Source organism: Castanea sativa, chromosome 3 (genome assembly GCF_040712315.1).
Source record: "Castanea sativa cultivar Marrone di Chiusa Pesio chromosome 3, ASM4071231v1".
Taxonomy (NCBI): domain Eukaryota; kingdom Viridiplantae; phylum Streptophyta; class Magnoliopsida; order Fagales; family Fagaceae; genus Castanea; species Castanea sativa.
The window spans coordinates 19,606,037-19,632,699 of record NC_134015.1 but is presented as its reverse complement, the minus strand read 5'-3'; the positions used below and the strand labels follow the sequence as shown (position 1 = coordinate 19,632,699).

Genomic DNA, 26,663 nt, shown 5'->3' with positions numbered 1-26,663 from the left:
CTTACATCTTCCCTATCGTCTATTTGTCCTCAAGCCACTAAGCGTTCTCGGACAAGGCTCATGGCCCAATATATACTGTTGGGCCCTTTACCCCTACAATTATTATTATTATTATTATTATTATTATTATTATTATTATTATTAAATTGAATAGTAGAACAACATCACTACAAATAAAAGCAAATTATAACTACATAATCATGAATATAACACCAAACAAAACACAAACTATATGAAAACTTAGGATTTGAGTTTTATTTAGGAAGATGGGCAAAAAATTGAATAACAAAATTGCATAATCTATTTTTTAAATTTTAAAAATTTATGTGGGTTGAGTCAAGTTAGGTCAATTTGTGAATCTTATAAATCGAACTCCACCCAACCCACTTTAAAAAAAAAGAAAGAAAAAAAAAAAAAAAGTCATAACCCAACTAAACCCAACCTAGTGGGTTGGGTTGGGTCATATTAGTTTTGGTGGATTGGCAGGTTTGCTACACATCTTTAAAAACTAGAATATCGAGTTTCTCTCCAAGACCGTGCCTAGATCATTATGCCTTTCGTGAGGGTTAGAACTTACCTGACAAGGAAGTTCGCTACCTTAGGACCGTTATAGTTACAGTTGTCGTTCACTAGGGCTTCGGTTGCCGACTCCCCTGTCATTAGGTCACCAACTTCCTTGACCTTCCAACACTGGGTAGGCGTCAGCCCCCATACATGGTCTTACGACTTTGCAAAGACTTGTGTTTTTGGTAAATAGTTGCCTAGGCCTGGTCACTATGGCCCCCTTTGTGAGGAGGCACCCTTTCTCTTGGAAAAAATTGAAAACTGATCCCCTTTTCGGTTCCTTGACCTTTCTGATTTTTAAAACCATGATAATTCTAAACTGCTCTTCCAATTACACACAAAGATGCATTCACTTCCCAAGCAAAGAACTACCAGGATCGGTTTGCTCTGCCTAAGCCATTAAAATATTTCATTTATCATTCCTACTCGCCAGTGTTATTGTTGTTTTCTCATCTCTTATAATTGCATCAAAGTTTAATTTACTCCAGCCTATAGGTGGAGCTTGCCATTTGATCTTCTTTCTTAGGACATTTTGATTCGGTATTCCAGACATGTTTTTGTTCTCCGAAGGATAGGAGAACATGTCTTGATAACTGCACTAGGTTGCCCTTCAATGCTGACCTCAGTTCTAATCATTTATATATGGCCACATTCATGGCATAGAGTTGGAAATTTCTTGCTTCATCATCTTCTAAGCCCAAAGCATTTTTTGGGTTCAGAATCAGTTTGATCCACTCATGGATAGACACATTGTTCATATTATTCAAGTTTAGGGGCCATGGGGCTAGAAGCCAAAGTTGATATACCCAGTCATATTTCAGAAAAATATGCTCTAACGATTTTGGGGCATATTTGCACAAAACACAATCAAGAGATGGTATGGAGAATCTATTGTTTATGGTTACAAATGTTGGGAGAATATCCCATGCCATTTTCCACAATAGATGTTTGTGCCTAGCATGGATTTTGAGCTTCCAAATATCCTTCCAGTCTTCGCTGTTTAAGTTTTGATTAAGGGAGAAGCAGGTGCTCTTAAAAATGATGGATTTTGACTTCTTCTTCTTCTTTTTTTTTTTTTTTTTGATGAATAGAAAAATTATAAGTAGACTTGACTGAGAATTCATCTATTATAGATAGACATGGAATCAAATATATGAAATGGCAAAGAGCTAAAGATACTTTATCCCTCTATGGCTCTGACAGTTAACAAGAAAATTTTCCTACTTTTGGGCAGGGGAATTCACAATCTTCTTAATTGTCTTCATAGTGCATAATGATATTTCCAAGCTCTGAAATTCAAGAAAATAAAAATAAAGCATAAAAATATTTACAACAAAACACTTTTGTAATTGTTGTCTCCAATGTTTTAACTTTTTCAATATAGTTTTTCAGCTATATTTTTGTGAACTTTATTTTGGTATAAAGAACAATCGTAAACACTTTTATCCTTCTTCTATTGGGAGAATGTTAATATTCTTATTCTTGAAAACATGCGTTTGAGAATAGTTTTTTTCTTTAAAAAAAAAAATCCAATCATTTGCTTAGATTGTTTGGGATAATCTCGGGTAGCCAAAAATATATTATGTATTTGATATATGCATCACACTCACAAAATATAGGTCTTCAAGGAATATATAATTTCTACAATGACCTTATAGGTGTTTGATGTCTCCACCATATTCTTCATTTTTTATATTTGCTAATTCCACGGTATGCTTCATTATTAAGGGCACATTTGGTACATGAATATAGAAAATGTTAGAAATAATGTCGTAGCATTTTAATATCATCTAATTAAAATGAATAAATATGACAACATAAATATAAAAATATGAGAATTGATATAGAAGATAAGAAATTAGTGAAATATTTAATCACACATTGACAAAGAGAGACACTTTTATTGTTTTTAAGTGTGGTTATTAATGGGTTGAAATGTATTGGAGTGGATATTGAGCTAGATACGTGTGCAAGAGAGAGGTGAAGAGAAGATGCGTCAAAGTTGGAAATGAATCAGCCTTAATTGAGGACTTGAATCTCCTTAAAGAGAACAAGTATCGCGCCTCAATCCAAATTGTGTGGTGCAAAGATTGTTTTAACCATACAACATTTGTTGGGCTATGTTAAAATTGGGTGAGCCATTGAGTTATGCCTAGCACTTTCCGAAATGTAACTCCCAATAGTTCCTTAGTGCAACTATGGTCTTGGGCGCTTGTTAAGTTTCTTTATTGCACTTTTTTGTCATTGATAAATTCCTTAGTTATAACAAACGTGATGAAATTTGAATTATAAATGTCTCTATTGCATTTGTGAGTTAAATTATAAGACTTTTTGCATCTTTTTTTTTAGGGAGACTTTTGGCATCTTAGTTAGAGCATTTGCATTAAACAAAGAAAAAAAGAAAAAAAAAATGCTTAATTTTACACATCAAAACACCAAATCACTCAAATTGGTTAAGTTAAAAATGTGTAAATTTGCAAAATTGCTACAATACCTATGTAAATATACACGGTCATTAGCATCAGTTTATGTAAAAATTCCTATCTATTTTAGTACAATAACTATTTTTTTTTGTTCTATTTTACACAACCACACTAGATTATTTATTCTACATTCTATTTAGCTACAATAATTGTGTATATTTACACAATTACTTTGGCAATTTTACAAATTTACATATTTTTAGCTTGATTGATGTGAGTAATTTTGAGGTTTGGATGTGTAAAATTGAACCATTTTTCTTCTATTTTTCATTGTTTGATGCAAATGCTTAACTGATGTTTTGTATTTCATTATTTTATTTATTTTTTCTCTCATCTCCTCCTCTCATCATTTATCTTTCTCTCTCTTTATGAATTTTTTTTTTTTTGTGCTGAATTCTCTCTTCATGAAGTTAATAATAAATAAAGAATAAAAAATGATTATTTAAATAAAATATAATACAGAATAGATAATCTAATAGGTGTGTTTTTGAGAGTAACAGTATAAAATAGAAAAAATTAGTTTTTTATACTAAAATAAACAAAGATTTTTGTAGGTTTATGTGAGATGGGCCGCACCTAAGGTTTTATACTGAAAACAAGCAGATGGGCTGATAATGTTGGGCATAGGTTGACTATGACTCAGTTCACAAAGACTATGAATCATCATGTAAGGCCTTATTGACCATGTCCAAATCACAGGCCATAGCTGCAGTTAGAGGCCAAATTTAATCCACCAATAGCACTGGGTCATTGGATGCTATTTTCTTATTATATGGACTTGTCTAGTAGTAGTAGTTACAGAATCCATTAAAAACAAAAAACTATAGAAAATTTCACTCATATATTCTAGAAAGAAACTTGCTTTGAAGTTTATGACTCATTTGTTTTTTTGTAGGTCAGCCCTGGCTTGTAGTGTACACACCTACATACCCACCCACACATCTTCACTATCTTTTTTTTTTTTTTTTCTCTCTGCTTAAAAGGGAACATCTCAAATTCTCTCAAATCTTCAAACACACCACCAACAACAACATCAAGCCTTTTCTTTTCTAATTCTTCTATCCACAATATATATATAAAAGAAAAAGAAGACCAAACCAAAGGCATGTTGATACTATTCCTTACTCACCACTCCCTCTCTCCCTCTCCTTCTCCTTCTTCTTCTTCTTCACTACTCTCTGTCTTTGTCTCAGTTTTTCACTCTCTCTTCAACCACATCCAATAGAACTCTTATACTACAATCCAAACCCAACCCCACAAAGCGTTGACTTTTGTTTTATTTTGTTTTGTTTTGTTTTGTTTTGTTATTCTGTGTCTGACCAAATAGTGGTTAAATGGAGCAACCAGTTCTGGACGACATCATCAATCGTCTTCTGGAAGTCCGAGGTCGACCTGGCAAGCAGGTCCAACTCTCCGAGTCCGAGATCCGACAACTCTGTGCCTCGTCCAGAGAGATTTTCTTGCAACAGCCTAACCTGTTGGAGCTTCAAGCGCCTATCAAGATTTGTGGTACTACTTTTTTTCCCAATACCCACTTTTTGTTTTTCGGTTTTATTTTCAAAATTTTGCTTTTTTTGATGTTTAGTTTGGGAATTTTGATGTGGGTTTGTTTTGATTGGTTCGTTTGTGTGGAAATTTTTAACAAACCCAGTTGTGTTTTTGTTTTTTTTGTTTTGTTTTTTTTTAATTTTTGGTTCAGTCTCTGTCTTAGGTGTGTTTCATTTGATTCTCTCTGTGTGTGTGTGTCTATTGTTGGACCCCATGAAGAATTTTGGTTGTCGAAGTTTAAAGCCCACTTGGGGTTTTGGGTGGTTGTGATTTAAAGTAGTCTGACTTTCAGATGTCAGAGTTTTGGTGATAATTGCAGTTATTGGTTCTGATTCATTTGTTCTTTGTATAATGATTGATTGACAGTGAAATTATACTGTAATTTTGTGATTCATGTTTTGGACAGTGTTGTTTTATGTGTCTGAATATGAATATAGTTGGTAGCAGAAACTATATTCTGGATGATATGTTTTTTTGGTTTGGATTTTCCCTGTTAGTAATGCAATGCGAGTGGTAGTTTAGGTTTTATTTGTTATGAGTATGTGTAATGATTGCAACCTGGGTTGAGTTGCTAAACCTGGAAGGGCTTTGTGAATTTGCGTTTGCATTTTGATATTCTTATCAATTTTTTGTTGTATTACTAGATACTTGAATTCTTTATTGTTTTCCATTTGCATTGTGTATCAGATCTTGTATGGTGGGTTTTATTTCCATCTGTGATGATGACCAATGAACAATGAAAAGTTGCTTGGACCTGCCTGCCTTATTGGCCCTTAATTGCGTGCCTATAATTGGCAAGTTATGGAGTTTTAGGAGCTATTATTCATGGGAAGTTTGTTCTTTTGTCTGTTTTGTTGTTCTTTTACTTTTCAACAGTAGTCAACAGCTAGAGACTTTTTTATGATCTGCAGGGTGTGATTGTTTTTTTCCTTTTAGTTATTTACCTTGGTGTTCACATATTATTCGCAATAGCATTATGCATTTGTGACTTTTCTAGAAGCCTGTGCCCTTAAGTGCCCCTGGCACTCTTACCAACACTGGATGTCAGTCTGGGATCATGTTGTTTGGTTGTGGTACCCCCAAAAGATGTTCTCTAATGGTTGTTTGGCTTTGGCTCTACAAGACTTATTAGTATATTGTGCTCTAATTAAATGTTATCTTTGAAATTACCAAATGCAACACTCTTGAGGATGCGTTTTGTTTTATTGGTGGCTGTATCCTTTGAGGTCCAAAAAAAGTCTTATTATCTTGCCCTTCTGTGTTTGATGCTCTAATGGCCTCAACTAATCTTTATATTGGCGTATGTCATCAGTATTGGTTTCAATTTATGAGATACCATGTAAGAGTAAGAAATAGTTCAATTGAAAATGCATTTGAATATTAACAGTAGTATTGCTTAATCCGTTTGACATGAGTATTTGAATGCTATAGATAATTATATATGAATGGAGGTGAGAAAGATAACAAAATCAAGGAAATAGATAAATTGATGAGTTTTTAATGAAAATAATAGCCCTCTATTACAAACCTGATTATGAAAAGAGAAGATTCTGGTTTGTTGTTTGCTGATCCTTGTAATGAAATCTGAAAAGGAAAAGAGTGATTATTATTATTTTGATAGATACGGTAATATTTTAAACCTATGACATTCGCTCCATGGTGATTGTTCTTTATCATTAGGCTTGGACATCAATTGATTTTTGGTGTAGGTGGAGATTGAACCACCCCCCCCCCCCCCCCCCTACATCTCTTATTTATCAGGAAAAGAGTGAGTTAGAATATAGACATGAATATATAAGTCCATTGTAAATAGAACATAAAGAGTAACATTAGATGTGCTGAAGTAGTTATCTACTTTTTGCCATAGTTGTTAGAACTTAAGATTACAATACATACAATTGAATACAACTTGTACATTGCATGATATGCTTTGCTAATATGTTTTACAAGTTAGCTTTATCTTACAATACACATGCACAATGTTTATGACAGTTCTAAAAAATGAGAAAAATAGTCAATATTAATTTGATGATTTTTTAAAAAATAGCACAACTATTATTTGAGAGGGATTTAAAGAGGATCCATTGTCTGGTAAACTTGTAAAGGTCTTGGGCTGCCATGTGCAAATGCACGGGTTTGAGTCTTGAAAGCGGCTGATTCATGGAAAACTTCTGAATGGGTTGGTAATTTTTTTCAAAGTGCAATAGAAATAGAACCACTTGAGGGACAACGGCTTTCTATTGAAAGAATAATGAGTTTTTCGGTTCTTTATTTTCTTGCACATTAGTAAATGAGAGCAGGCCATCTAGCGTATGTGATTTCTTCTATTCATTGTGTTGTTAATTAATATTGCATGAGCAGTATAGTATATAGCATGTAGCATAAACAGATGTCCTAAAATGTTGTGAAATTATTTCTATTAATTCAAATTTTCCTACTAGAAAAAAATGCACACTTAATTGCAAAGGCCTTCTGGGGCCTAAGTCCAAAGTGCAAGTGCACATCTGAATAATGTAAAGTGCAAATCATTAAGTATAATATATAAGATCTTTTTAAAAAGAGATTATGACATATTATAAAAATCAAAATAGTATTATATATAACCTATTTGGTTGGCATGTTGTGTCAATACTAAACAATTAAATGCTATGGAACTAAAGTTACGAATCTGTTTGAGAACTAAACAAATATATTAAACAAAAACTAAATCATGATATTTTTTCCAGGTGAATATTACAAAGTAGTTGCTTTATTTTTGGGTTAAGGAATGCAAAAGGGGAAAAAAGAAAGACATATATAGAGAGATGGAGGCAGTAGGTTGAGGAAAGAAAAGCCAGATATTACTCTTTCTTTTTGTCCGTGGGGTGGCGCTGGGGGGGGGGGGTGGCTGAGAACTTCCCAGATAAAAGTCCACAAATTATACAGATTCCCTTAACAATAAAAGAAGCATACTTTTTAGCATTTGTCTTTTCTGAAAAGGACAACTCTTAGTAATCATGCTTTGCTTCATGCATTAGAAATGCTTCATGCCTGGACGTCTCACTTTATGTGTGCCTTTTAAGAACATTGGGCAATACTTTATCCAAGCCACTCCAAGCTACTTGTCCCAGGTTTAAAGTGTCCAAGAGACTTTTTGCATATTGCTCAAGATGTAACCCATTTTAATTCTTTGTCAAAGCCCAATTGCATACATCTTTTGTAAAATGTAAGGAATGCAATTTTTTACCAATGCTAACATGATGGTCCAGTTGTTGTAGGTGTATGAGGAGTATGGTTGTTCTGAAAGCCATTCCTTGTTATTTGATTTCAACATTCAGATGGGAAGGGAAAGTAGAGCTTTTGAGTAGTGGAGCTTACCAATGGTCTTAAATATACTGATCTCATGGCTTTTAGTTTAATATTCCTTTGTTACTTGCATTAGTTTGCTAGATTTATTGATGCTTTGAACTTTAGGTGTGGAATATTTTTCTTTTGCTTTGTGAATTCTGGTTAACTCAACTGGTAAAGTTTCTTATGGTTGAATAAGATATCTGGAGTTTGAATCCCGCCTACACCAAAAACCAAATGATGTATTGGCTTGATGATAAAGGGTAATCATCATGGCACAGACGCCATAGGTTGAAATTCTAACGTATCTATATAAAAAATAATTTTTAAAAAAAGTTTCTTTTTTCCTTCTTCTTTAGGTGTCTCTCATATACTTCCCATTTATTAGGGATGGCCCTTTTTTTTGGTGCCATTGTTACTTCTCTTGGTTATGAAAAAAAAAAAAAAAAGGAGGACCGAAGATGGTGTGAAATGACAGTGTGATACTATGAGATGTGAGATCATGGTAAATTAACTTTCACATTGTACTATGATTTTTAAAATCCATAGCCAAAATGCCTAGGTTTTAACATATCAAGGCACTAGTCTACTTTTCCTCAAAAAGGTATTAGACTACTAGAAAACATTTTGAAACTAGCTTAAGGTACACTTTTGGATCTATGTTTTGATATTATGAAGTTTTTTTAGATTAATTATTTAGTGCACCTATCTAATTGTCTCAAAATATTGGTTTAGTATATGTTGGAATGGAAGTGGCTAAGGGGAGGCCAAAAATTGAGTTGTGATTCTCACTGATCTTACATAGAATGTGCTTTATATAGGATTGGATGGTGAAAAAAGGTTCAGATAGCTAACACCTATAAGTAGGAATTTGCATAGTCATGTGGAGTTATTTTTTTAATTTTTTTTTTGGTTAGTAAGTTATCTGTTTTTTAGGACAAACCAATTCTGTCATTCCTTGAAGTTTCTATTGTAGGATATTTCTGAATGGAGGGCTTATCACAAGGGCACAAACACCCTCCTCTCTCTGTCTCTCTCTCAATTTTCTTCAGGTGGCATTTTGCAACAATGCTAAGATAGCGAGGGTCCTTGCGAATTTGAACATGCAATAAAAATTCTTAATGTATAGAAATTAAAATTAATGGGATTATAATAAGTAAGTTATTATGGTAATGTGGCAAAGAGACCAAGGAAAATAGTGGGAGGAATTATAATCTAGAGGATGTTTTGTGTTGTAATGTACTTCTTGTTGCTTGTTGGTACTAGTAATTGTGCTTTAAGCCAAGACCCTTGTAACTTGAGCAACCTTGAGTGAATATCCTTGTTCAGTATGCATTAAGGAAAAAAACAAATTAAAGATGAGGAACCTTCAGCAGATTGCCAAAGCTTAGGAAGGATTGAACACAACTAGTGAGGCCAAGTTATATGGTGATTGATATTATGCCTTACTTTCTGAAGGAAGAGTGGAAGTTTTCTAGCAATGTTGAGATATTCATAATAGCAGTATTTTGTGTGAAATTTGATATGTGCTTCTGTTGAGCATGATATTGCATGGGCTTGGATGTAATCCATTCTTTATGCATCTTAATATCTTAATTGGAATTGGTTAAATTTTTTGGATAAGTTAATTGCAATCAGTTAAAAATATAGTAGCACTCTTTGATTCTTTTTTTTTTTTTTTTAGTTTATGCCTTCTTTCATACACATGCTAGTGCATGAGATTTTTTTTCCTTTTGCATGTGTTGATTGAGATGACTTTTTTTGTCTCTGTTGAAATTTGATATGTGCTTCTGTTGAGCATGATATTGCATGGGCTTGGATGTAATCCATTCTTTATTCATCTTAATATCTTAATTGGAATTGGTTAAATTTTTTGGATAAGTTAATTGCAATCAGTTAAAAATATAGTAGCACTCTTTGATTCTTTTCTATTTTTTTTTTAATTATGCCTTCTTTCATACACATGCTAGTGCATGAGATTTTTTTCCTTTTGCATGTGTTGATTGAGATGACTTTTTTTGTCTCTGTTGAACTTGTTTTTGGATACTTAGCTATATAAATAAATAAAACAAAACAAAACAAAACAAAACAACTTGAATGATAAATTACTGAGTCCATACAATCAGTCTTGACTCTTGACTTGTTTGTGGATGATAAGCTTCTGAGCCCAAATGTATGGTTACAGTGTGGTAGCATTTCACATTATTTAGATCATAAGTTCAACTCGGTTTCTCAATTGTGTACATAATTTAGGTATGCCAACTTTTAAATGTCTGATGTAGCCACCTTATAGATGATGACATGAACAAATGCTTCCTTGCTAAGCACTATTATAGATGATGACATGAACAAATGCTTCCTTGCTAAGCACTATTATTCTAAGATGTTAATTGGTTGTTTTTTTTTCTTCTTTCTATTTTTTTTTCCCTTTAGAAAGAATGAATTTATGAATATCTGTCCTGGTAACCAACTCTTTTAATGACATTCAGGTGACATACATGGTCAATATTCTGATCTTTTAAGGCTTTTCGAGTATGGAGGATTACCTCCTAATGCCAACTACTTATTTTTGGGGGATTATGTGGATCGAGGCAAGCAGAGTTTAGAAACAATATGTCTACTCCTAGCATATAAAATAAAATATCCTGAAAACTTTTTCCTCTTGAGGGGAAACCACGAATGTGCTTCGATCAATCGTATATACGGTTTTTACGACGAATGTAAGAGAAGATTTAATGTACGGTTATGGAAGATATTCACAGATTGCTTTAACTGTCTGCCAGTGGCAGCCCTAATTGACGAAAAGATTCTCTGCATGCATGGGGGCCTTTCTCCTGATCTACATGATTTGGATCAGATTAGAAATTTGCAGCGGCCAACTGATGTACCAGACACAGGTTTGCTCTGTGATCTTCTCTGGTCCGATCCCAGTAAAGATAATAAAGATTGGGGAATGAATGATAGAGGAGTTTCATTTACATTTGGTGCTGACAAGGTGTCTGAGTTTCTTCAGAAGCATGATTTGGATCTCATTTGTCGTGCTCACCAGGTTTGACGAGCCATAGTAGTTCATTTTATTACTCACAGTGTTCAGAGTTGAGTTCATTTCCTCTTTCCTACTGGTAGAACTGTACAGAATATTCTGTCGAGGCCATACAACTTTCCTTTCAGGAGTTGCATATATATATATATATGTATATATATATATATATATATATATATATATATATAGATAGATAGATATTGGCTGGAGTTGTCTAAATTATAATCTTTACTTATTGAAAAATATATATATATATATATATATATATATATATATATATATATATATATATATATATATATATATAGATATTGGCTGGAAATTGTACTTTCTGTGAAAGTTCTACAAAAATTTTACACCTATTTGATAGTTGCCAAAATTTTAAATTCAAAACCTTGTAGGTATTCAAAAAAAGAAAAAAAAAAAGAAAAAAGAAAAGGTTTGCACATAAGAATCAAACCTGACATTACTTCTGTTTAGATGCCGTGCCTCCACCCCTTTTATAATGACTGCCACCAGTTACTCCTTTCTGTACAGTCCCATGTTGGGTATAGAGGTCATGAACCTTCATTAATTTTAGCTCTTCTGGGAGTAGTTAGTGTTTTTCTATTATATTGTTGGCAGGTTGTAGAGGATGGATATGAGTTCTTTGCTGAGCGACAACTTGTAACTATATTTTCCGCACCTAATTACTGTGGGGAGTTTGACAATGCTGGTGCCATGATGAGTGTGGACGACACGCTAATGTGCTCCTTCCAAATATTAAAGCCTGCAGATAAAAAGTCAAAGTTCAACTTTGGGAGCACAACTACATCTAAACCTGGAAATTCTCTAACAGGGATGAATATGTTTGGGAGCACGACTACAACTAAGCCTGGAAACTCACCAACTGGAGTCAAGGTAAACACACCCCATTTAGCTTGAAAGACAAAATCTATGTTTACTAATGTAACTTTGTAGTGTATTATCCAGTAATTGAACCAAATATTCTGATTCCCAATCTTGCACTTCTCTAATGATAACGGAACCCAATAAAAGTGCCTATTCTTGTTCTCTATATAATCTGCCACCTTATAATTTCTGTCCCTGGCTAGAAGAATGAGGTTGGGATGTCATCTTGGCATTCCACAACATGCCAAAACTGTATTATAGAATCGTCACCAACAGCATATCTGATAAAGAGTGAGAAGCTATCCCATCTTATTATAATCTTTCTTCCGCAAGCCAAAACCATAAGGTTGCCGACCTCATTAGAGCACTAACTCCTCAATTAATGGCATACCTTATGTCTACCACCTTTCTCCATAAAGCACTTTCTTCTTTTCCATAGCGCCATAAACATTTACCCAACAAAGCTTAATTAACAAAGGTTAGCTTCTTAATCCCCAAGTTGTCAGCCCGAATCGAAGTACAAAAAACATTCCAATTGACTAAGTACCCGTTTGGATTGCGTTTCTGATGCTATGTTTGCGTTTGCATTTTTTTTTTTTTTGGAGAAGTTAGTTTTCACGTGATTATGCACTGTTCAGTGGGTCTCGTGCATTGTTCACGGGACCCCCAAGTAGTTTATTCAGGAAAAAAAAAAAAAAAACTTTAAAAATGAGTCCCACGGCACTATTCACACACTTAAAAATTATTTTGCTACAGTGTTTTCAGTTTTCAACAAAATAAGCGGTATTCAAACGGACCCTAAGTGAAATTTAAACTCCTCACCTAGGCCACCCCTTAGAAAATCCCTCTGAAAATTTTCAGTGCCTTTTGCCACTCCCAGGGCAACAGGAATAAACTTAAGAAATAAGTTGGATGCTTGGATAAAGTAATTTTAATTAGTGTAAGTCTCCCTTTTCTTGATAAGTACAATTTCTTCTAGCCAGCCAATCTCTATGCTTCCTCTCAATGATAGTGTCCCAAATATTCCTTGCCTTCAATCGAGTTCCCAAAGGCAAACCTAAATATGTCATAGGAAGGGAGGTCAATGACTTTTGAATTCATCAAATATTCAGCACCTTTCCATATGGCACAATTTCAGATGTGCTCAAATTGATCCTCAACTTGATACCATTTTGAAACAAATGAGGATACTAATAGTAATTACACAGGATATTCATGTTTCTTTTACTCATATTCTCCTCAGATAATGTGCTGTAATGTGTTCAATATTCTTCTCATATTTGTACTAAAGCATTTCTTATCTTTATGTGTACCTTAATCCTTAGAGCCAAAAAGTTATTATTGCTCTTAAATTTATGAACTCAGTTTTGCTATGTCTGATTATAATGAACCATTTTGTCTCAATTGAAGTCATATTTTCTGTCATTTAAACTTAGTTCCCCATTCAGAATACAAAAGTATTTCTTGTGAAATGATTTCTTAAAAATATCACGCAGTGCATGGATATCTTTGGTTGAGAGAAAAAGAGAGAAAAGGGTAAGAAATGAAGGAAATTGGAGAGGGGTTGTGTATTCTCTTGGTTTGTACAGGTTAAAACTGGAAGAAAGGAAAAAAGGGGAATGCGTGAATTTTCCACCCAGGCTCGCATTACTTTTCTCCTCAAATGTGGGAGGCAAATGGAGGAAAAATTAAATGAGAGACTGAAGGCATATGATACGACCAATTTACCCCCTCATTATAAATTTCCTGTCTTTATCAAAAAATAATGCCATTACTATATGAGGGTATAATGGTAATTCAACATACCAGAAATTATTATTTTAATAAGTTTAAACACCCACTGGCAGGTTTTGAACCCATGACCTTGCTACCCCCTCTTTTTTGAGGCAAGGAAATGTTGTTTGAGTTAGAGCTCATTGTCTTTCCTTCCTCACATCCTTCTGTACTACCAAACAAGGAAATGGCACACTAATTTTCATCCTTCCTACCAAATACTTAGAAACACCTAGTAATGGAGAATTATCATCTTTCCTTTTTCTTTCTGTTGTTCTTCTCTCTTCCTTCACCTCACTATTTCATCCTACCTTAAACTTGGGGAAGCAACTTGTCTTTCCTGCCCTGACATCAGATACTGAATATCTGCAATCAAAGACTCAATTTGTTCTGCTGCAACACCAAGGCTTCCATTTATTTATTTGTTAAAGAAAAGTATGTCTAGATTTGATCATTCTGCTTGCTTGTGTTGATACAGGACATAATTTGATCTTTACAAGTGTTGCTGTCACTGCCCTTGATCTCTGTAAATGGCATCGTTAGATTTAATGCATGCATCTGCATATTACTGATTAACTAGCAATTTATTTTATTTCTTTTGAGGCTTTGCAGTCCTTCCTTGGGGCAATGTGAGATTTGTGTTGGCAGATAGAGGAGGTGCGACAGCCCAGTTGGGTCTAGAACACGTGGGATTGCCCATAAAGGAGGAAACTTGAGGTCCATTCAATTATTCTATAATATGTTCAAATTGTATAAATTGGAAGGAAAATATCTTTAGAAAGTAATGCAAAAGATTGTTTTCCTCGATACAAAGCTGTGTTTGAAGATAGAGGCTGTAGTCTGCTTTTCCACCTTGTACACTAATAGCTGCAATAGATGCTGCTATGAATTATTAGCTTAAAGTGTTTTTTCCCATGTCTGTTCTGAAACCATGAAACATGCCTAAACAGTACTCGTCGTTATTGGTGATTTAGGGACGAAAATATGAAGTTGTTAACAAATTTTCTCACGTATGATTGTTGTATGTTTATTTTATTTTTCATGGGCAACCATCTCTGTGTTTGATTAAGTGGCCTAGGTTGGGTGTGATAAACGACTTGGTGATTGTCTAAGGATCCTTCAAGTGTGTGCAATTTTCCATTGTATATCACAACTAAGGACACTCCAAAATGCCAATAACAGAGATTCCTGTAAACCGTGAAGGCCATTTTTTTTCCCTTTCTAACCCAATGTCAGCGGGGTTACTTTAGTTGCTCTGATCATTGTGAAGGCTACTTATTACATACATATCATGCATCATTGAGTAAATGTTGAGTTTTTGATAAGTTCTGGTCTCAAGGATAGATGGAAAGGGAGATTCGAACCAATGGTCTCTGTTTCATAAGCCGACTCCCAAAAGATTGTGCTTAGGATTTAGTTTGAACCTTTTTTTTAAAAAATTATTTTTTAACGTCAGTTTGAGCAATGTTAGGTTATAACCTTTTTTTTTTTTTTTTTTTTTTTTTTTTTTTGGTACCATAATGAAAGTGGCAGTGCAAAGAGGCTTAGCATCAAGTCAATTAAAAGAATAGCTTTGGCTAATATGCATGAAAGATTAACTTGCAATATCTGCTAAGCTGGACGTTCCAGCAGAGCCTGCTTGCTTATGAGTTTGCACCAAATTTTCATCTATCTCACCATTGTCCATATTTCTTTCATGATTACCTGTATGTGCCAGATAGGTGGCTTTCTTCTTTGACAAAGCGGTCACCTCCTTGCTGTTGTGTCAAGTATATGACCTTGCTGTCAAGTATATAATGACATGTCTTCTAAATTTGTGTTGTTTGTTAGGGGCAAAGGTTGGGTCTAGTTTTCGTGTGCATTGGATTTGTTAGGATTACGACCCATGTCAAAACCTCTCCACTACTTAAACCAGTTGCGGCAGCTCTGTCTTGACCATCCCAGCTAAAGTGGAAGACGAGACACCTGTGTAAAGGGTATTTGTATAGCTAGAGGTGCCACTCCTTTTATTCATCTTATGTCTGCAGATGATTGTATCCTTTTCTTCCAAAATCACTAATGTTTTGAAAGATCTCCTTGATTGGTATAGCGAGCTTTTGTTCCAAGTTATTAATCTCAACAATCTGAGATGTACTTTAGTCCTAATACTCAAGCTAGCGTTCATGATCGTTTAGCATCCTCCCTAATTTAAGATTAGATGCGTTTTGGTCAAAAGAATATGGTTTGTTGAAAGTTATTGTGTAATGCTATATATTAATCTTCAACAGTGGAAAGCCAAATCTTCTTTTTCAGGCTGACAGACTTGGCTATAATTATAAGTCAGTTTAGGATTCCATCCCCAAATCTTTCAACGAGAAGATTGGCTATATTGTATGGAACTATTGGTGGGGAAATGATGTCAATTCAAGGAAAGTCCAACTGTTCAATTACTAAAATGGCAGTAGCTCTGTCAACCAGGGAAATTGGGTGGAGTTGATTTCAGAAATACATCATTGATAGTGAACTAGTTTCTATTGGCTAAGAAGTTTTGGTGAATAATTTTGCGACCTCCATTTATTCTCTATTAAAGTCTTGGGTGTAAGTACCCAGAGACTCTAAAAATTCGATTCCCTTCTGATTGTAAAGCAATAAAGCTTCATGCCATAGAATTTTGGAAAAGTATCTTATCAAGAGAGAATTAAGCTTTTGTTGATTAGCACCCTTGCAGATGGATTGAAAAACTAGTAAAATCCCTGTTCGCTCCTAACAATGCTCAGAAAATTTTGAGGCTTCCACTATTCATGTTTGCAATTCCCAATAGATTAATTTGACTATTATTCTACTTTGGGTAGATATGAGAGCTCAACATAGGTTATCAGCTGCTTGAGCATACACATACACACTAAGAAAGCTAAAAAATATAATTTTTAACACACCACTTTATAATACATCCAACATTAAAGGTTTTATTTTAACATTTAACATATTAAAATAATATAAACAACAAAACAAAATAATATATCCAACACAATAAATAACAATTACAACCATCAACACATTAAAATCATAAATTAAAATTTGTTTTTAAAGTTTTAAGCTACATAGCTCACTGTAGCTAATGCTTAAATTTTTTTGAATTTACTTCCTTTGCTGTGCAATACATTTTGAGAGTATTGGTTGCTAAATTATTGGGGATCTGGGAGCTAAGAGGAATAATGGGGTGTTTACTTTTGATCCCGTATGAAGTGGCAAAACTTTTGGAAATTTAAACTAAAAAGTAATAATCTTCATTTGGAAAACCTATAATAATGCATTACCCATGATTGTGCATTGTGTTTAATTGAGAAGTCTTGAAATGTTCACCCATGATTGGTTTGAGTTTTGGGTTAAGTGGTATACTAACATGTTATATGAAATACTCGCTAAAAAATTCTTCAAGGTGTTAATATTTTAACTATCACAAACCCAAAATTCCATTAGTGAAATGGTTTATAGGGCCAAGTCTTCAATGCACAACTATTACAATTTAGTAGAGAGAGGATGACTCCTATGTTAGCTCCAGCCATAGTTGAGTAAGGTATTCTATAAGTGAGCATTAGTTAGTGTTCTAACAAATTACATGAAACCCTCACAAATAGACTCTAGTAGATCATTTGTTCCCTGTAGTCTAGTCCTGCTAGTGTGGTTTGGGTCAGATAATACTATTTACACTTAATGCATGGTTACAAACTTTATTTAGCACTGTATAAGAAAGTGGTTAAGTGAAAGGGCAAGAGTAACATCATGAATATTTTGATTTTTCTACAACGTTTGCTGCCAATAATCTGTGGTCAATTTGGATTGCAAGAAGGAAGCAAAAAATTTTGAAGGGTGCACAGAAATTTACAGGGTTAGATCCTAACCAGAAATTTAAGAAATTCTTGAGCTATTACTTTAAAAGAATTACAGACTCACACATCTACTTCATTTTTCATGCCACACATCACACAAACCCATCTACCATGACTACAAAAAAGAATTACAGGGTGTTGGGTAAGCCCCAAGGGCTTAAGGCCCAACCAAACTTTATTGGCATTGGTCTTACTAATATTTTGTGTTTACTTTTCTCTTCCCATGAGAATATTCATCTTTTAAGACCTGTGTCCAAATAAAGAACTCTTGGGTCTTGCCCAACACCTACCAGATTTTTAGAAGCCCATCTGAGAAACAGAAAAAAGAATGAGACTTCCAGATTTTTGGAAGCCTCACCGTTCTTCTCTTCCTCATTCCAAATATAGTTTCCTGTGTTTTGTGTTGTTTTGTATGATCCTGCCCTGGAGAGATCTAGGAATTACATGTTTCAACCTTTATATGTGACATTGCCTAGATTTGTATGATGGAATTGACTTACACTTAGTTTTCTATTTTTGGTTTTTTATAGGAGAACCATGGTTAAAATCCTCCCTCATTTGTTGTAACAATTAAATTATAATAAGAAAAGTTTTATCTAAAACAACAAATTTAAGGCATTCTGGAAAAAGTTTAAGGCAAAAAAACATTTTTGGTTCTTATTTTTTTGGCCCTATTTTCAATTTGGTTCTTTTTGCAGATTTCATATTTTAGTCTTTCTATGGAAGATACCCACATGACTATTTGACCACATTGCTAGTTTAAAAATAACATTCTCCATATATAAGTGAGACGAGGAGAAGCACCAATAGCGACAAATTTAAAAATATAAAGACCAGAAAGAAATTTGTGAAACTTGAAAACAAAATTAAAATTAGGGCCAAAATATAAAGACTAATTCTTTTTTTTTTTTTTTTTGCCCAAAGTTAAAAGTAATTAAACTATTTTTTAATAGTAATGTTACATATACAACAATTTTTACATTTTTTTTTTCTAATAATTGAATTGACAAGTTTTTATTAATTTTCATTTGTACTCACTATTGACATGATTTTTTTTTCCTTCCATTAACAATTTGGTAGGTCTGAGTTTTTTTTTTTCGTCAATAGACTCTCTCTTTTGTAAGACAAACATTTTGGTCTTCTTGCAGCATGTGCGGTAATCACAAAAAGCACAGACTTTCAAACTTATGAGCTCGCATGTCTTTCACATGGTTTCTTACATTTAGATTTAGTCGTAGGAATTCAAATGGAATATTTATGGGATATCCGAAAATTCAGTCAACGAATTGAAAAAAATGTTAAATGTCTTTCGAAGTTTCTGTGGTCTTAGAAGGGCCTCATCTATATATATGACGCATGCACTTATGCTTTTTTTTTTTTTCCCACCTTAATTTCTACATAGTTTACTATCTTCAATTTGTATATAACACCTTCAAATACAAGAATTCAATTTTTCAACCATCAAAATTATAATAAGGAGAACCTACTTTACAGAAGAGTGATTTCAAGAATAAAATAAAACCATGCTTGATAAAGTCTGTATAACTTAGCTGTATCTTAATTATTATTTTTTTTTTGAAGGAATATCTTAATTAATTCTTAAAGCATAATATGTATGTAGAAAATGTCAAAGAGATATGGTGATTATACCCATGTTTGTCTTTAAAATAAAAAATCATTATTAAGTCAATGCTGCGATTTTATATCTTGTTATTTATTATTAGAAAGGGGGAAAAAAAACTGGGTTTTTTGTGTGAACCTCCTTATAATTAAATCATTTCCCTCCTTTGTGTGAACCTCTACTATTAAATAATTTGTTGCTTTTAGTTTAGGTAAAATTACAGGTAACACCTAAGATATTCTGGCATATCCTGTATTTTAATTTTTGACCATTACCTTCTTGTGAATGATGACATTAGATTAACAATTAAATATACTATTTCAATTTATTAGTTTTTTTTTTAACAATTGGTAATTTATCATTTTTTCAGAACAATTGGGTACAATTTATTGTCCTCACTTAACGTCTCTCTCTCTCTCTCTCTCTCTCTCTCTCTCTCTCACACACACACACACACACATATATATTATTTTTTTATTATAAAAAATTCACTTGTAGGTCCCCCAATTATTAAGAATAGCTCATGTGACTCACATATGAAGATGAAGTGTTATATTTAAGAATCTCGTTAACGGGTACCTTTAAGGTATTTATTAATGGACCAATTTAATAAACTTTTAATACTACTATTACGTTAAATATAAAAAATTAATATATGTATATATATATATGCCAATTGCTTTCTTTATTTTCTATAAATAGTTTTTAAAAATATTTCTTAGATCAATGTATTTAGAGCGTCTATTAAATGTTTTCCTAGATTAAATAATTAAATTCAATATTTCTAAATAGCTTAACCAGACCGTAGATAATTTAACAGCTAAAATTAAAAAGAATAAAAAACAGGAATGTTATTGGTAGCATATTGCATAACAAGAGAACTTATAATCATGGTTTGGTATATGAGATGCAAGTATTTGTTGTTACTTATTTACTTCAACTTGGTGTTTCAAATGGTAAAGTCTCTTGTCATCTCATAAGAGCTATATAAGTTGAAACTATTTATAATTTTTTTTTTTTTTTTTAAATCTGGTATCTCAAATTTTATTTATTTTTTCTATGAAAGCTTAAAATAAAACAGGATTCTGGTTAATGTATGTCTTAAAAATATATATTAATCATTAATTTTAAAAAATATTTTATTAAAAATTGAAAAATATGTCAAATAAATTAATAACTTTTTTATTTTTCAATTAAATGTTTTCTCTAAAATGGGAGTAAAACCCATAAAACAATAGAGGCAGAACCGCAAAAGACTTTTGTATCTCTTCTGGACTTCTTTCTTGAATCCTTTAAACACTGACAGCCCAAAAGAAAGTGGTCCCTGTCTCTCTGAACACCATGTGCCATATAGGGGACCAAGATATGGCTTATCATAAAACATTGATGGACCCTTTTGGTCCAAAGAGACTGCCTCGCTTTCACGGTTTCACCTAGATCTTTATTTTATTGATATGCTATTGCACAAATCACTTCACATAACCTTTAACTTTAGTCCTTTTTTTTCCCACCATTTGGGTCGATCGGGTTCTACTTCTCTTCATTTCTTTAATGATAAATAAGATTTAAAATCTATCACTTTTATTTCAAGATGGTCAAAATAAACTAATGACAATTTTTTTTTTGGGGGTATAAATAACATTTGAATTAAAGTATATATATATATATATATATATTATTTTTTTAAGAGAAAATTTCAATTTATAATGTTAGCTTTTGAACTTTCACTGCACCAAGAGAATTTATAGACTCACACATCTACTGCATTTTTCATGCCACACATGACACGTATCACACAGACCCATCTCCTATGACTAAAAAATAGGAATGGTTTTCGGATATGACTTTGAATTAGGATCAGGGTGTTGGGTAAGCCCCAAGGGTTTAAGGCCCAATCAAACTTTATTGGCACTGGTCTTACTAATATACTTTGTGTTTACTTTTCTGTTCCCATGAGAATATTCAATTGTAGACCTCGGTCCAAATTGAGGTCTTGGGTATTGGCCCAACAAGTTTTTTTTTTTTTTTTTTTTTTTTTTTTTTTTTTTTTTTTTTTTTTTTTTTTTTTTAAGTGGTAAAAACTTAAGGACCAAATTAAACTTAGGGAAAACATAGGACAAATTACAACTTACCTATATGTGATTTTGCCAAAATTCAAGTCGTTTACTTGTGGTTTAAAATTTGACACTTTTTCCTCTTGAGGTTAGTTCAGTTATATTTTTTTAACTCATCTCTGTTAAAAACATGGCTAAATATGTGATTTTATTTTACTTTTATGTTTCTCTCCTCCAAAAATGCAAAAAACATAAAAATACAAGATCAAATAAGTCAAAAAGAATCCAACGGAACACTTACATCATGAGATTTCAAACAATAGGTGGACAACTTAAATTTCGGTCAAATCTCAGGTGGGTAAAATGTCAAATTTTAAACTACAGGTAGACAACTTAAATTTCAGCCAAATCGCAGGTGGATAAGTTATAATTTTTCTTAAAAAATATAAGGATAAAAAATATTTTATTGTCAAAATTTAAAAATAATCAAACTTGTTTTCAACAGCAAAGTTACATAACAATTTTCACCATTTTTTTAATAATTGAGTTGACAAATTTTTATTGATTTATCTACCATTAATAGTTGCCACTTAGGCAGGTGTGAGGTTTTTTGTCAATGTTTTTGTGTCTATAAAGTGATAGACTTTCTCTTTTACATGGTTTCTTACATTAAGTAATAGGAATTTAAACAGGATTTTTATGGTATATCCGAAAATTTAGTCAAAGAAGTGAAAAAAAAGTTAATGTCAACCAATTTAATATCTTTCGGAAGTTTCTATATCTATACTAGACTCACCACATACGCTTTGTGTGTGCAAAAATGCTCTTTTTTTTTATTTGGTTTTTGGTTTAGTGTTATAATTTTTAAAAGTGTTATATAAATAACTGTTTGTATTTTTTTTTTTAAGAAAGAGGTAAGGTAACATAGAATAATGTTTAAAAATGAAATAGAGATAATGTCTATATAAAGAAAAATGCCTAAACTTTAGGAATAATAAATTACTTTTTTAATCCGTTTGTATTCTTTAATTAAAAATTATTTAACTAAAAGATATGTGTATTTTAAAAAGTTTAAGAAATTATGTGAGGGCATTTTAGTACGTAAAATGTTGAAACTCATACAAGAAATCTTGTTATTAATTGTATAGATGACGCATGCACTTAAGCTTTTTTTTTCCCACCCTAATTTGTATGGATTCAGATCCTCTAGATTTTCTAGAGTACTCTATCAATAAATTTCTTTAAATCCTAACCACTCTTTTATGATCTGGTTTAGATTTTGCATGTCAATATTCCACTAACAATACTCTTAAAATAATAAAATAAAATTGCAAATAAAAAAATTAAGATTATTATTAGTGGAATGCTGATATAGCAAAGTCTAAACCATTAAATCATTAATGGATGGTTAAGATTTAAGAAAATCTATTTGGTAGAGTATCCTAAGAAATATAGAGAATCTGAATCCAATTTGTATATATTTCAATATCTTCGATTTGTATATAACACCTTCAACTTCAAGAATTCAAGTTTTCAACCATCAAAATAAAAAATTAAGATAAGGAGCACCTACTTTATAGGAGTGATTTCATGAATAAATAAATAAATAAAATAAAACCATGCTTTGATAAAGTCCATATGATTCCGTAGTCTTAATTCTTAAAGCATAATATATATGTAGAAAATGTCAAAGAGATACGGTGACTACCCATGTTAGTCTTAAAAAAAAATCATTATTAAGTCAATGCTGCTTCTTCTCAAATTAAAAAAAAAAAAAAAAAATCAATGCTGCAAGTTTATTTCCTATTATTTATTATTAGAAAGAAAGAAAAAAAAAAAAAAGAATACATTCTCATAAGGTTGGCTTGTACATGTTAGACGAGCCACCAGAAAGAGAGAGAGAACTTTGTTTTTGCATTTTCAAAGGACCTAAATTTTTTGTTAATTGAATATAATTTTATAAAATAAAAAAAAAAAAAATTGTTGTTTACAAATTAGTTGAAATTACAATAGTAAAGACGGCACTAATTGTGCCGCACTTTCACTTTCCAACCGTCAAGATCACGGGCAGCCTGCAATTTCACAAAAACATGACAAGGAAATGTTGAATGCAGCAAATAGTAAACGTCATTCCTGCTTCTTCTTCTTCTTCTTCTTCTTCTTCTTTTTTTCCTTTTTTTTTTGGGTATTATTAAAGGGTTCTTGTAAATAATTTCCCTCCTTTGTGTGAACATCTATTAATTAAATTCTTTGCTTTTATTTTAGGTAATATTATAGATAACACCTAATGGTACATTCTGGCATATCCTGTGTATGTGTGTGTTTTGTGACAACTGCCACCCTTGTAAATGATGATGTTAGATTAAATTATCAAATTCATTATTTTTTAAGAATTTAGTTTTATTTAACAATTCAATAACTATATATATAATAATAGATGAAACTGAAAGAAACTCAAAACAAAGTTTCAAATTAGAGTTCCAATTTTGTGCCATGTGTTCTAAATTATTTACTCTTAAAGAGTTTTATTTCTTAATTTTAGAATTAAATGTGGGACCACATCATAAATATTAAACCAAGTGAGTTATTAAGTACAAAAACCAAAGAGTTTAGAATAAATGAATCACAAAAGAAAAGTGCTTCACAATAATTAAAAAAAAAAAGACAATTTACATTTTATACCTAATAATATCCTTACAATTTTTTTAAAGAGTTAACAAAATATAAAAATGACTATCAATAGTATTTAAAAAATATATATTGAAATTATATTTTGCATCTTATATTGTATATTTTTAAGTGTATCTATGCATATGTATGGAGTTACAAACTAGTTTATCATAATATCAGAACAATAGGTATTGGGTTTAATTTCCTGTCTTCATTTTACCCCACATTTAAGAAAAAAAAAGAATCACTTGTAGGGTCCCAATTATTAAGGATAGCTCATGTGACTCACATGTGAAGTTAAATTACTAGATTAAAGGGTACTATTAATGAGTGCCCTTAGAATATTTTTTAATACTATTTTAAGAAAGTTTTAATACTACTTTCATAAAAAATTTAAAATTCTATAAAAAATAAATATGTCAGTTGCTTTTTTATTTTTTCATAAAAAGTTTCTAATAATATTTTCTAAACCAATGTCTTTAGGATATCTGTTAGTTTTTCTCTAAATTAAATACTTAAATTCAATTAAATAATTTAAAATTTTGAGATAATAAGTAATTTAGCAAATAAAATAAAAAATACTTAAAAAAAATTCAAATGTGATAAGCAGCATAATAGAGCATAACAAGAGTACTTATCATCTTGGTTTGATATATGAGATATAAGTATTTGTTGTCACCTATTAACTTAAATTTAGTGTCTCAAATGATAAAATCTCTTGATAAGATAATAAAGAATAATCATTGCAGTGAATCATATAAGTTCAAATTATCATTAAAAAAAAAAAAAAAAAACTGGTATCTCAATTACTTTTTCGATGGAAGCTTAAAATAAATGCAAACCGGTTATAAAACAACAAAGGCAAAACCGCAAAAGACTTTTTGTTTTATTTCCTGGACTTCTTCTTGAATCTTAATTCAAATCTAACGTAAGGACTAAAGACTGACTGCCCCCTAAGAAAGCGGTTCCTGTCTCCCTGAACACCATGTGCTAAGGGCACCAAAATATAGCTTATCATAAATGATGGACCCCTTTTGGTCCAAAGAGACTGCCTGGCTCTCATTTTATTGATATGCTACTGCTCAAATCAGTTCACATACCTTTAACTACCACCCACCCACCATTTGGTTTGGGAGCTACTTTTCTTCCTTATTTAACGGGATAAATTAGCTTCACCACATGCGTTATAGAGGTTTTTTTTAGTGTTCTTATTTTGTAAAAAAAAAAAAATCTGTTAATTTTATTTTTTATATATATAATTTTTATTTTGAGAATTTAATTTGTAAATAGATAAAGTATTTTGAAAATCAACAGAAGAGTAACATTATTTTTTAAGCTATGTTTTTGTAAGAATTAGAGTTGTATTTTTATAGGATTATCCTTTAGTTCTCCACTTAAACATAGGAGTGTAGGTGTATTTTTGAACAAAAAAAATGAGAATCTCAAACAGGTGAAACCTCTTAAATAGTGTAGTATAGATAAGATTTAAAATCTATTACTTTTGTTTCAAGCTGGTCAAAATAACTAATGTAATTTTTTTAAAGGTATAGCTAGCATTCGAATTAATATATATATATATATATATATATATATATATATATATATATATATATATTGTTTTTTTAGAGAGAAAGGATTTGAACTTATAACATCCTCTTTTGATGGTTATCTTTTATTACCAAACTAAAATATCAATTAGTTTTTGGTATAAATTAGGATAAACCTCTAAGTGTGCGTTTGGATACCACTTATTTTGTTGAAAATTGAAAACTTATTGCTGAAAATACTATAAATTTTTTTTTTATTGCTACAAATTACTGTTCACCCGTTTTTAGTACTTGGCTAGTCCATGACCAGTGCCATGGACGAGCCAAAAAAATGCAACTTATACAAACGCAAACGCAATAAGCTCAAGGTGCGTTTGGGTTAGGATTAAAAATTAAAATTATTTCATTATTCAGCTTATTTTTGCTATTATTCATAGGTCCCACTGTATTTTTTGGAACTATTCATGAGTCCACTGTACTATTTCAACAAACTTTTACATTTATTTACAATACCTTCAGCAATAATTTTTCAATTTCAGCAAACTAAACGGTATTCAAATACACCCTAAATCCCTTATTTGACAATAAGAGACTTTGCCAATTAACCTAACTGAAATCCATTGAATTTAAGTATTTTATTAAACTAATTGGAGTGGGGGAAAAAAAAAACCTTTTCTTAAAGTGTTTATTGTAAGACACCTTGGAGTGATGTGTCTTCTTCATATAATGCCACAAGAAATTTGGGATTCAGTAGTTAAAGTCAGAAATGGCATGAATCAAACTATTATTAAAGCATGTTTTACCCAAAAAAAACTATTAAAGCATGCGACATTGGTGACACTCTTTTGACTCATGGTTGTGTACATTGTCCCAACTTTCTTCGTTTTCATCTTTTACGGGATTCCCTTTGTTTGGCCACCTGGTGTAATGTGTACCATATAAAGTGTAAACTTCTCTTTTTTGTTGGATTTTTTTTAATAAAGTTTAAAAAAAAAAAAAAAAAGCAAAGGAAAAACAATATTAAAGTATGCGCTAGATCGCATCTTTCTCTCAACATTAATTATGTGCTTAGGGAAAAGAAAAAAAGAATCACAACCGAAACCTAAAGCTGTCCAAGCCTCCAAGGACAAAGCACAAATGTAAATAAAGTAGTAAAGTACTAGCTAGCAGCTTAATTGACTATCCGTACATATTAAGGGTCTTAGATTATCTTTAATATGTTTATTAAAAGAATAAAAAATGACTAATTAGTACTTGATTGCCTATGTTCATG

At 31.8% G+C, this 26,663-nt stretch overlaps 1 protein-coding gene across 1 annotated transcript; it reads left to right on the top strand.

Moving 5' to 3' along the window:
* The first annotated feature begins 3,919 nt into the window (after window positions 1-3,919).
* Window positions 3,920-14,638, top strand: LOC142627965 (serine/threonine-protein phosphatase PP1-like). The gene is made up of 4 exons (XM_075801875.1): window positions 3,920-4,556; window positions 10,412-10,971; window positions 11,590-11,865; window positions 14,242-14,638. Exons 1-4 carry the CDS (start codon window positions 4,382-4,384, stop codon window positions 14,260-14,262), a joined length of 1,032 nt encoding a protein of 343 aa, XP_075657990.1. The 5' UTR covers window positions 3,920-4,381; the 3' UTR covers window positions 14,263-14,638.
* Window positions 14,639-26,663: the final 12,025 nt, after the last annotated feature.

What these genes read in the sequence shown, in the direction of transcription:
- LOC142627965 (XM_075801875.1), top strand. Translation starts at nt 4,382, where the DNA reads ATGGAGCAACCAGTTCTGGACGACATCATCAATCGTCTTCTGGAAGTC. An exon ending in AGCGCCTATCAAGATTTGTG is followed by an intron (nt 4,557 to 10,411) that starts GTACTACTTTTT and finishes AATGACATTCAG; the next exon opens with GTGACATACATGGTCAATAT. An exon ending in ACTCACCAACTGGAGTCAAG is followed by an intron (nt 11,866 to 14,241) that starts GTAAACACACCC and finishes GAGGCTTTGCAG; the next exon opens with TCCTTCCTTGGGGCAATGTG.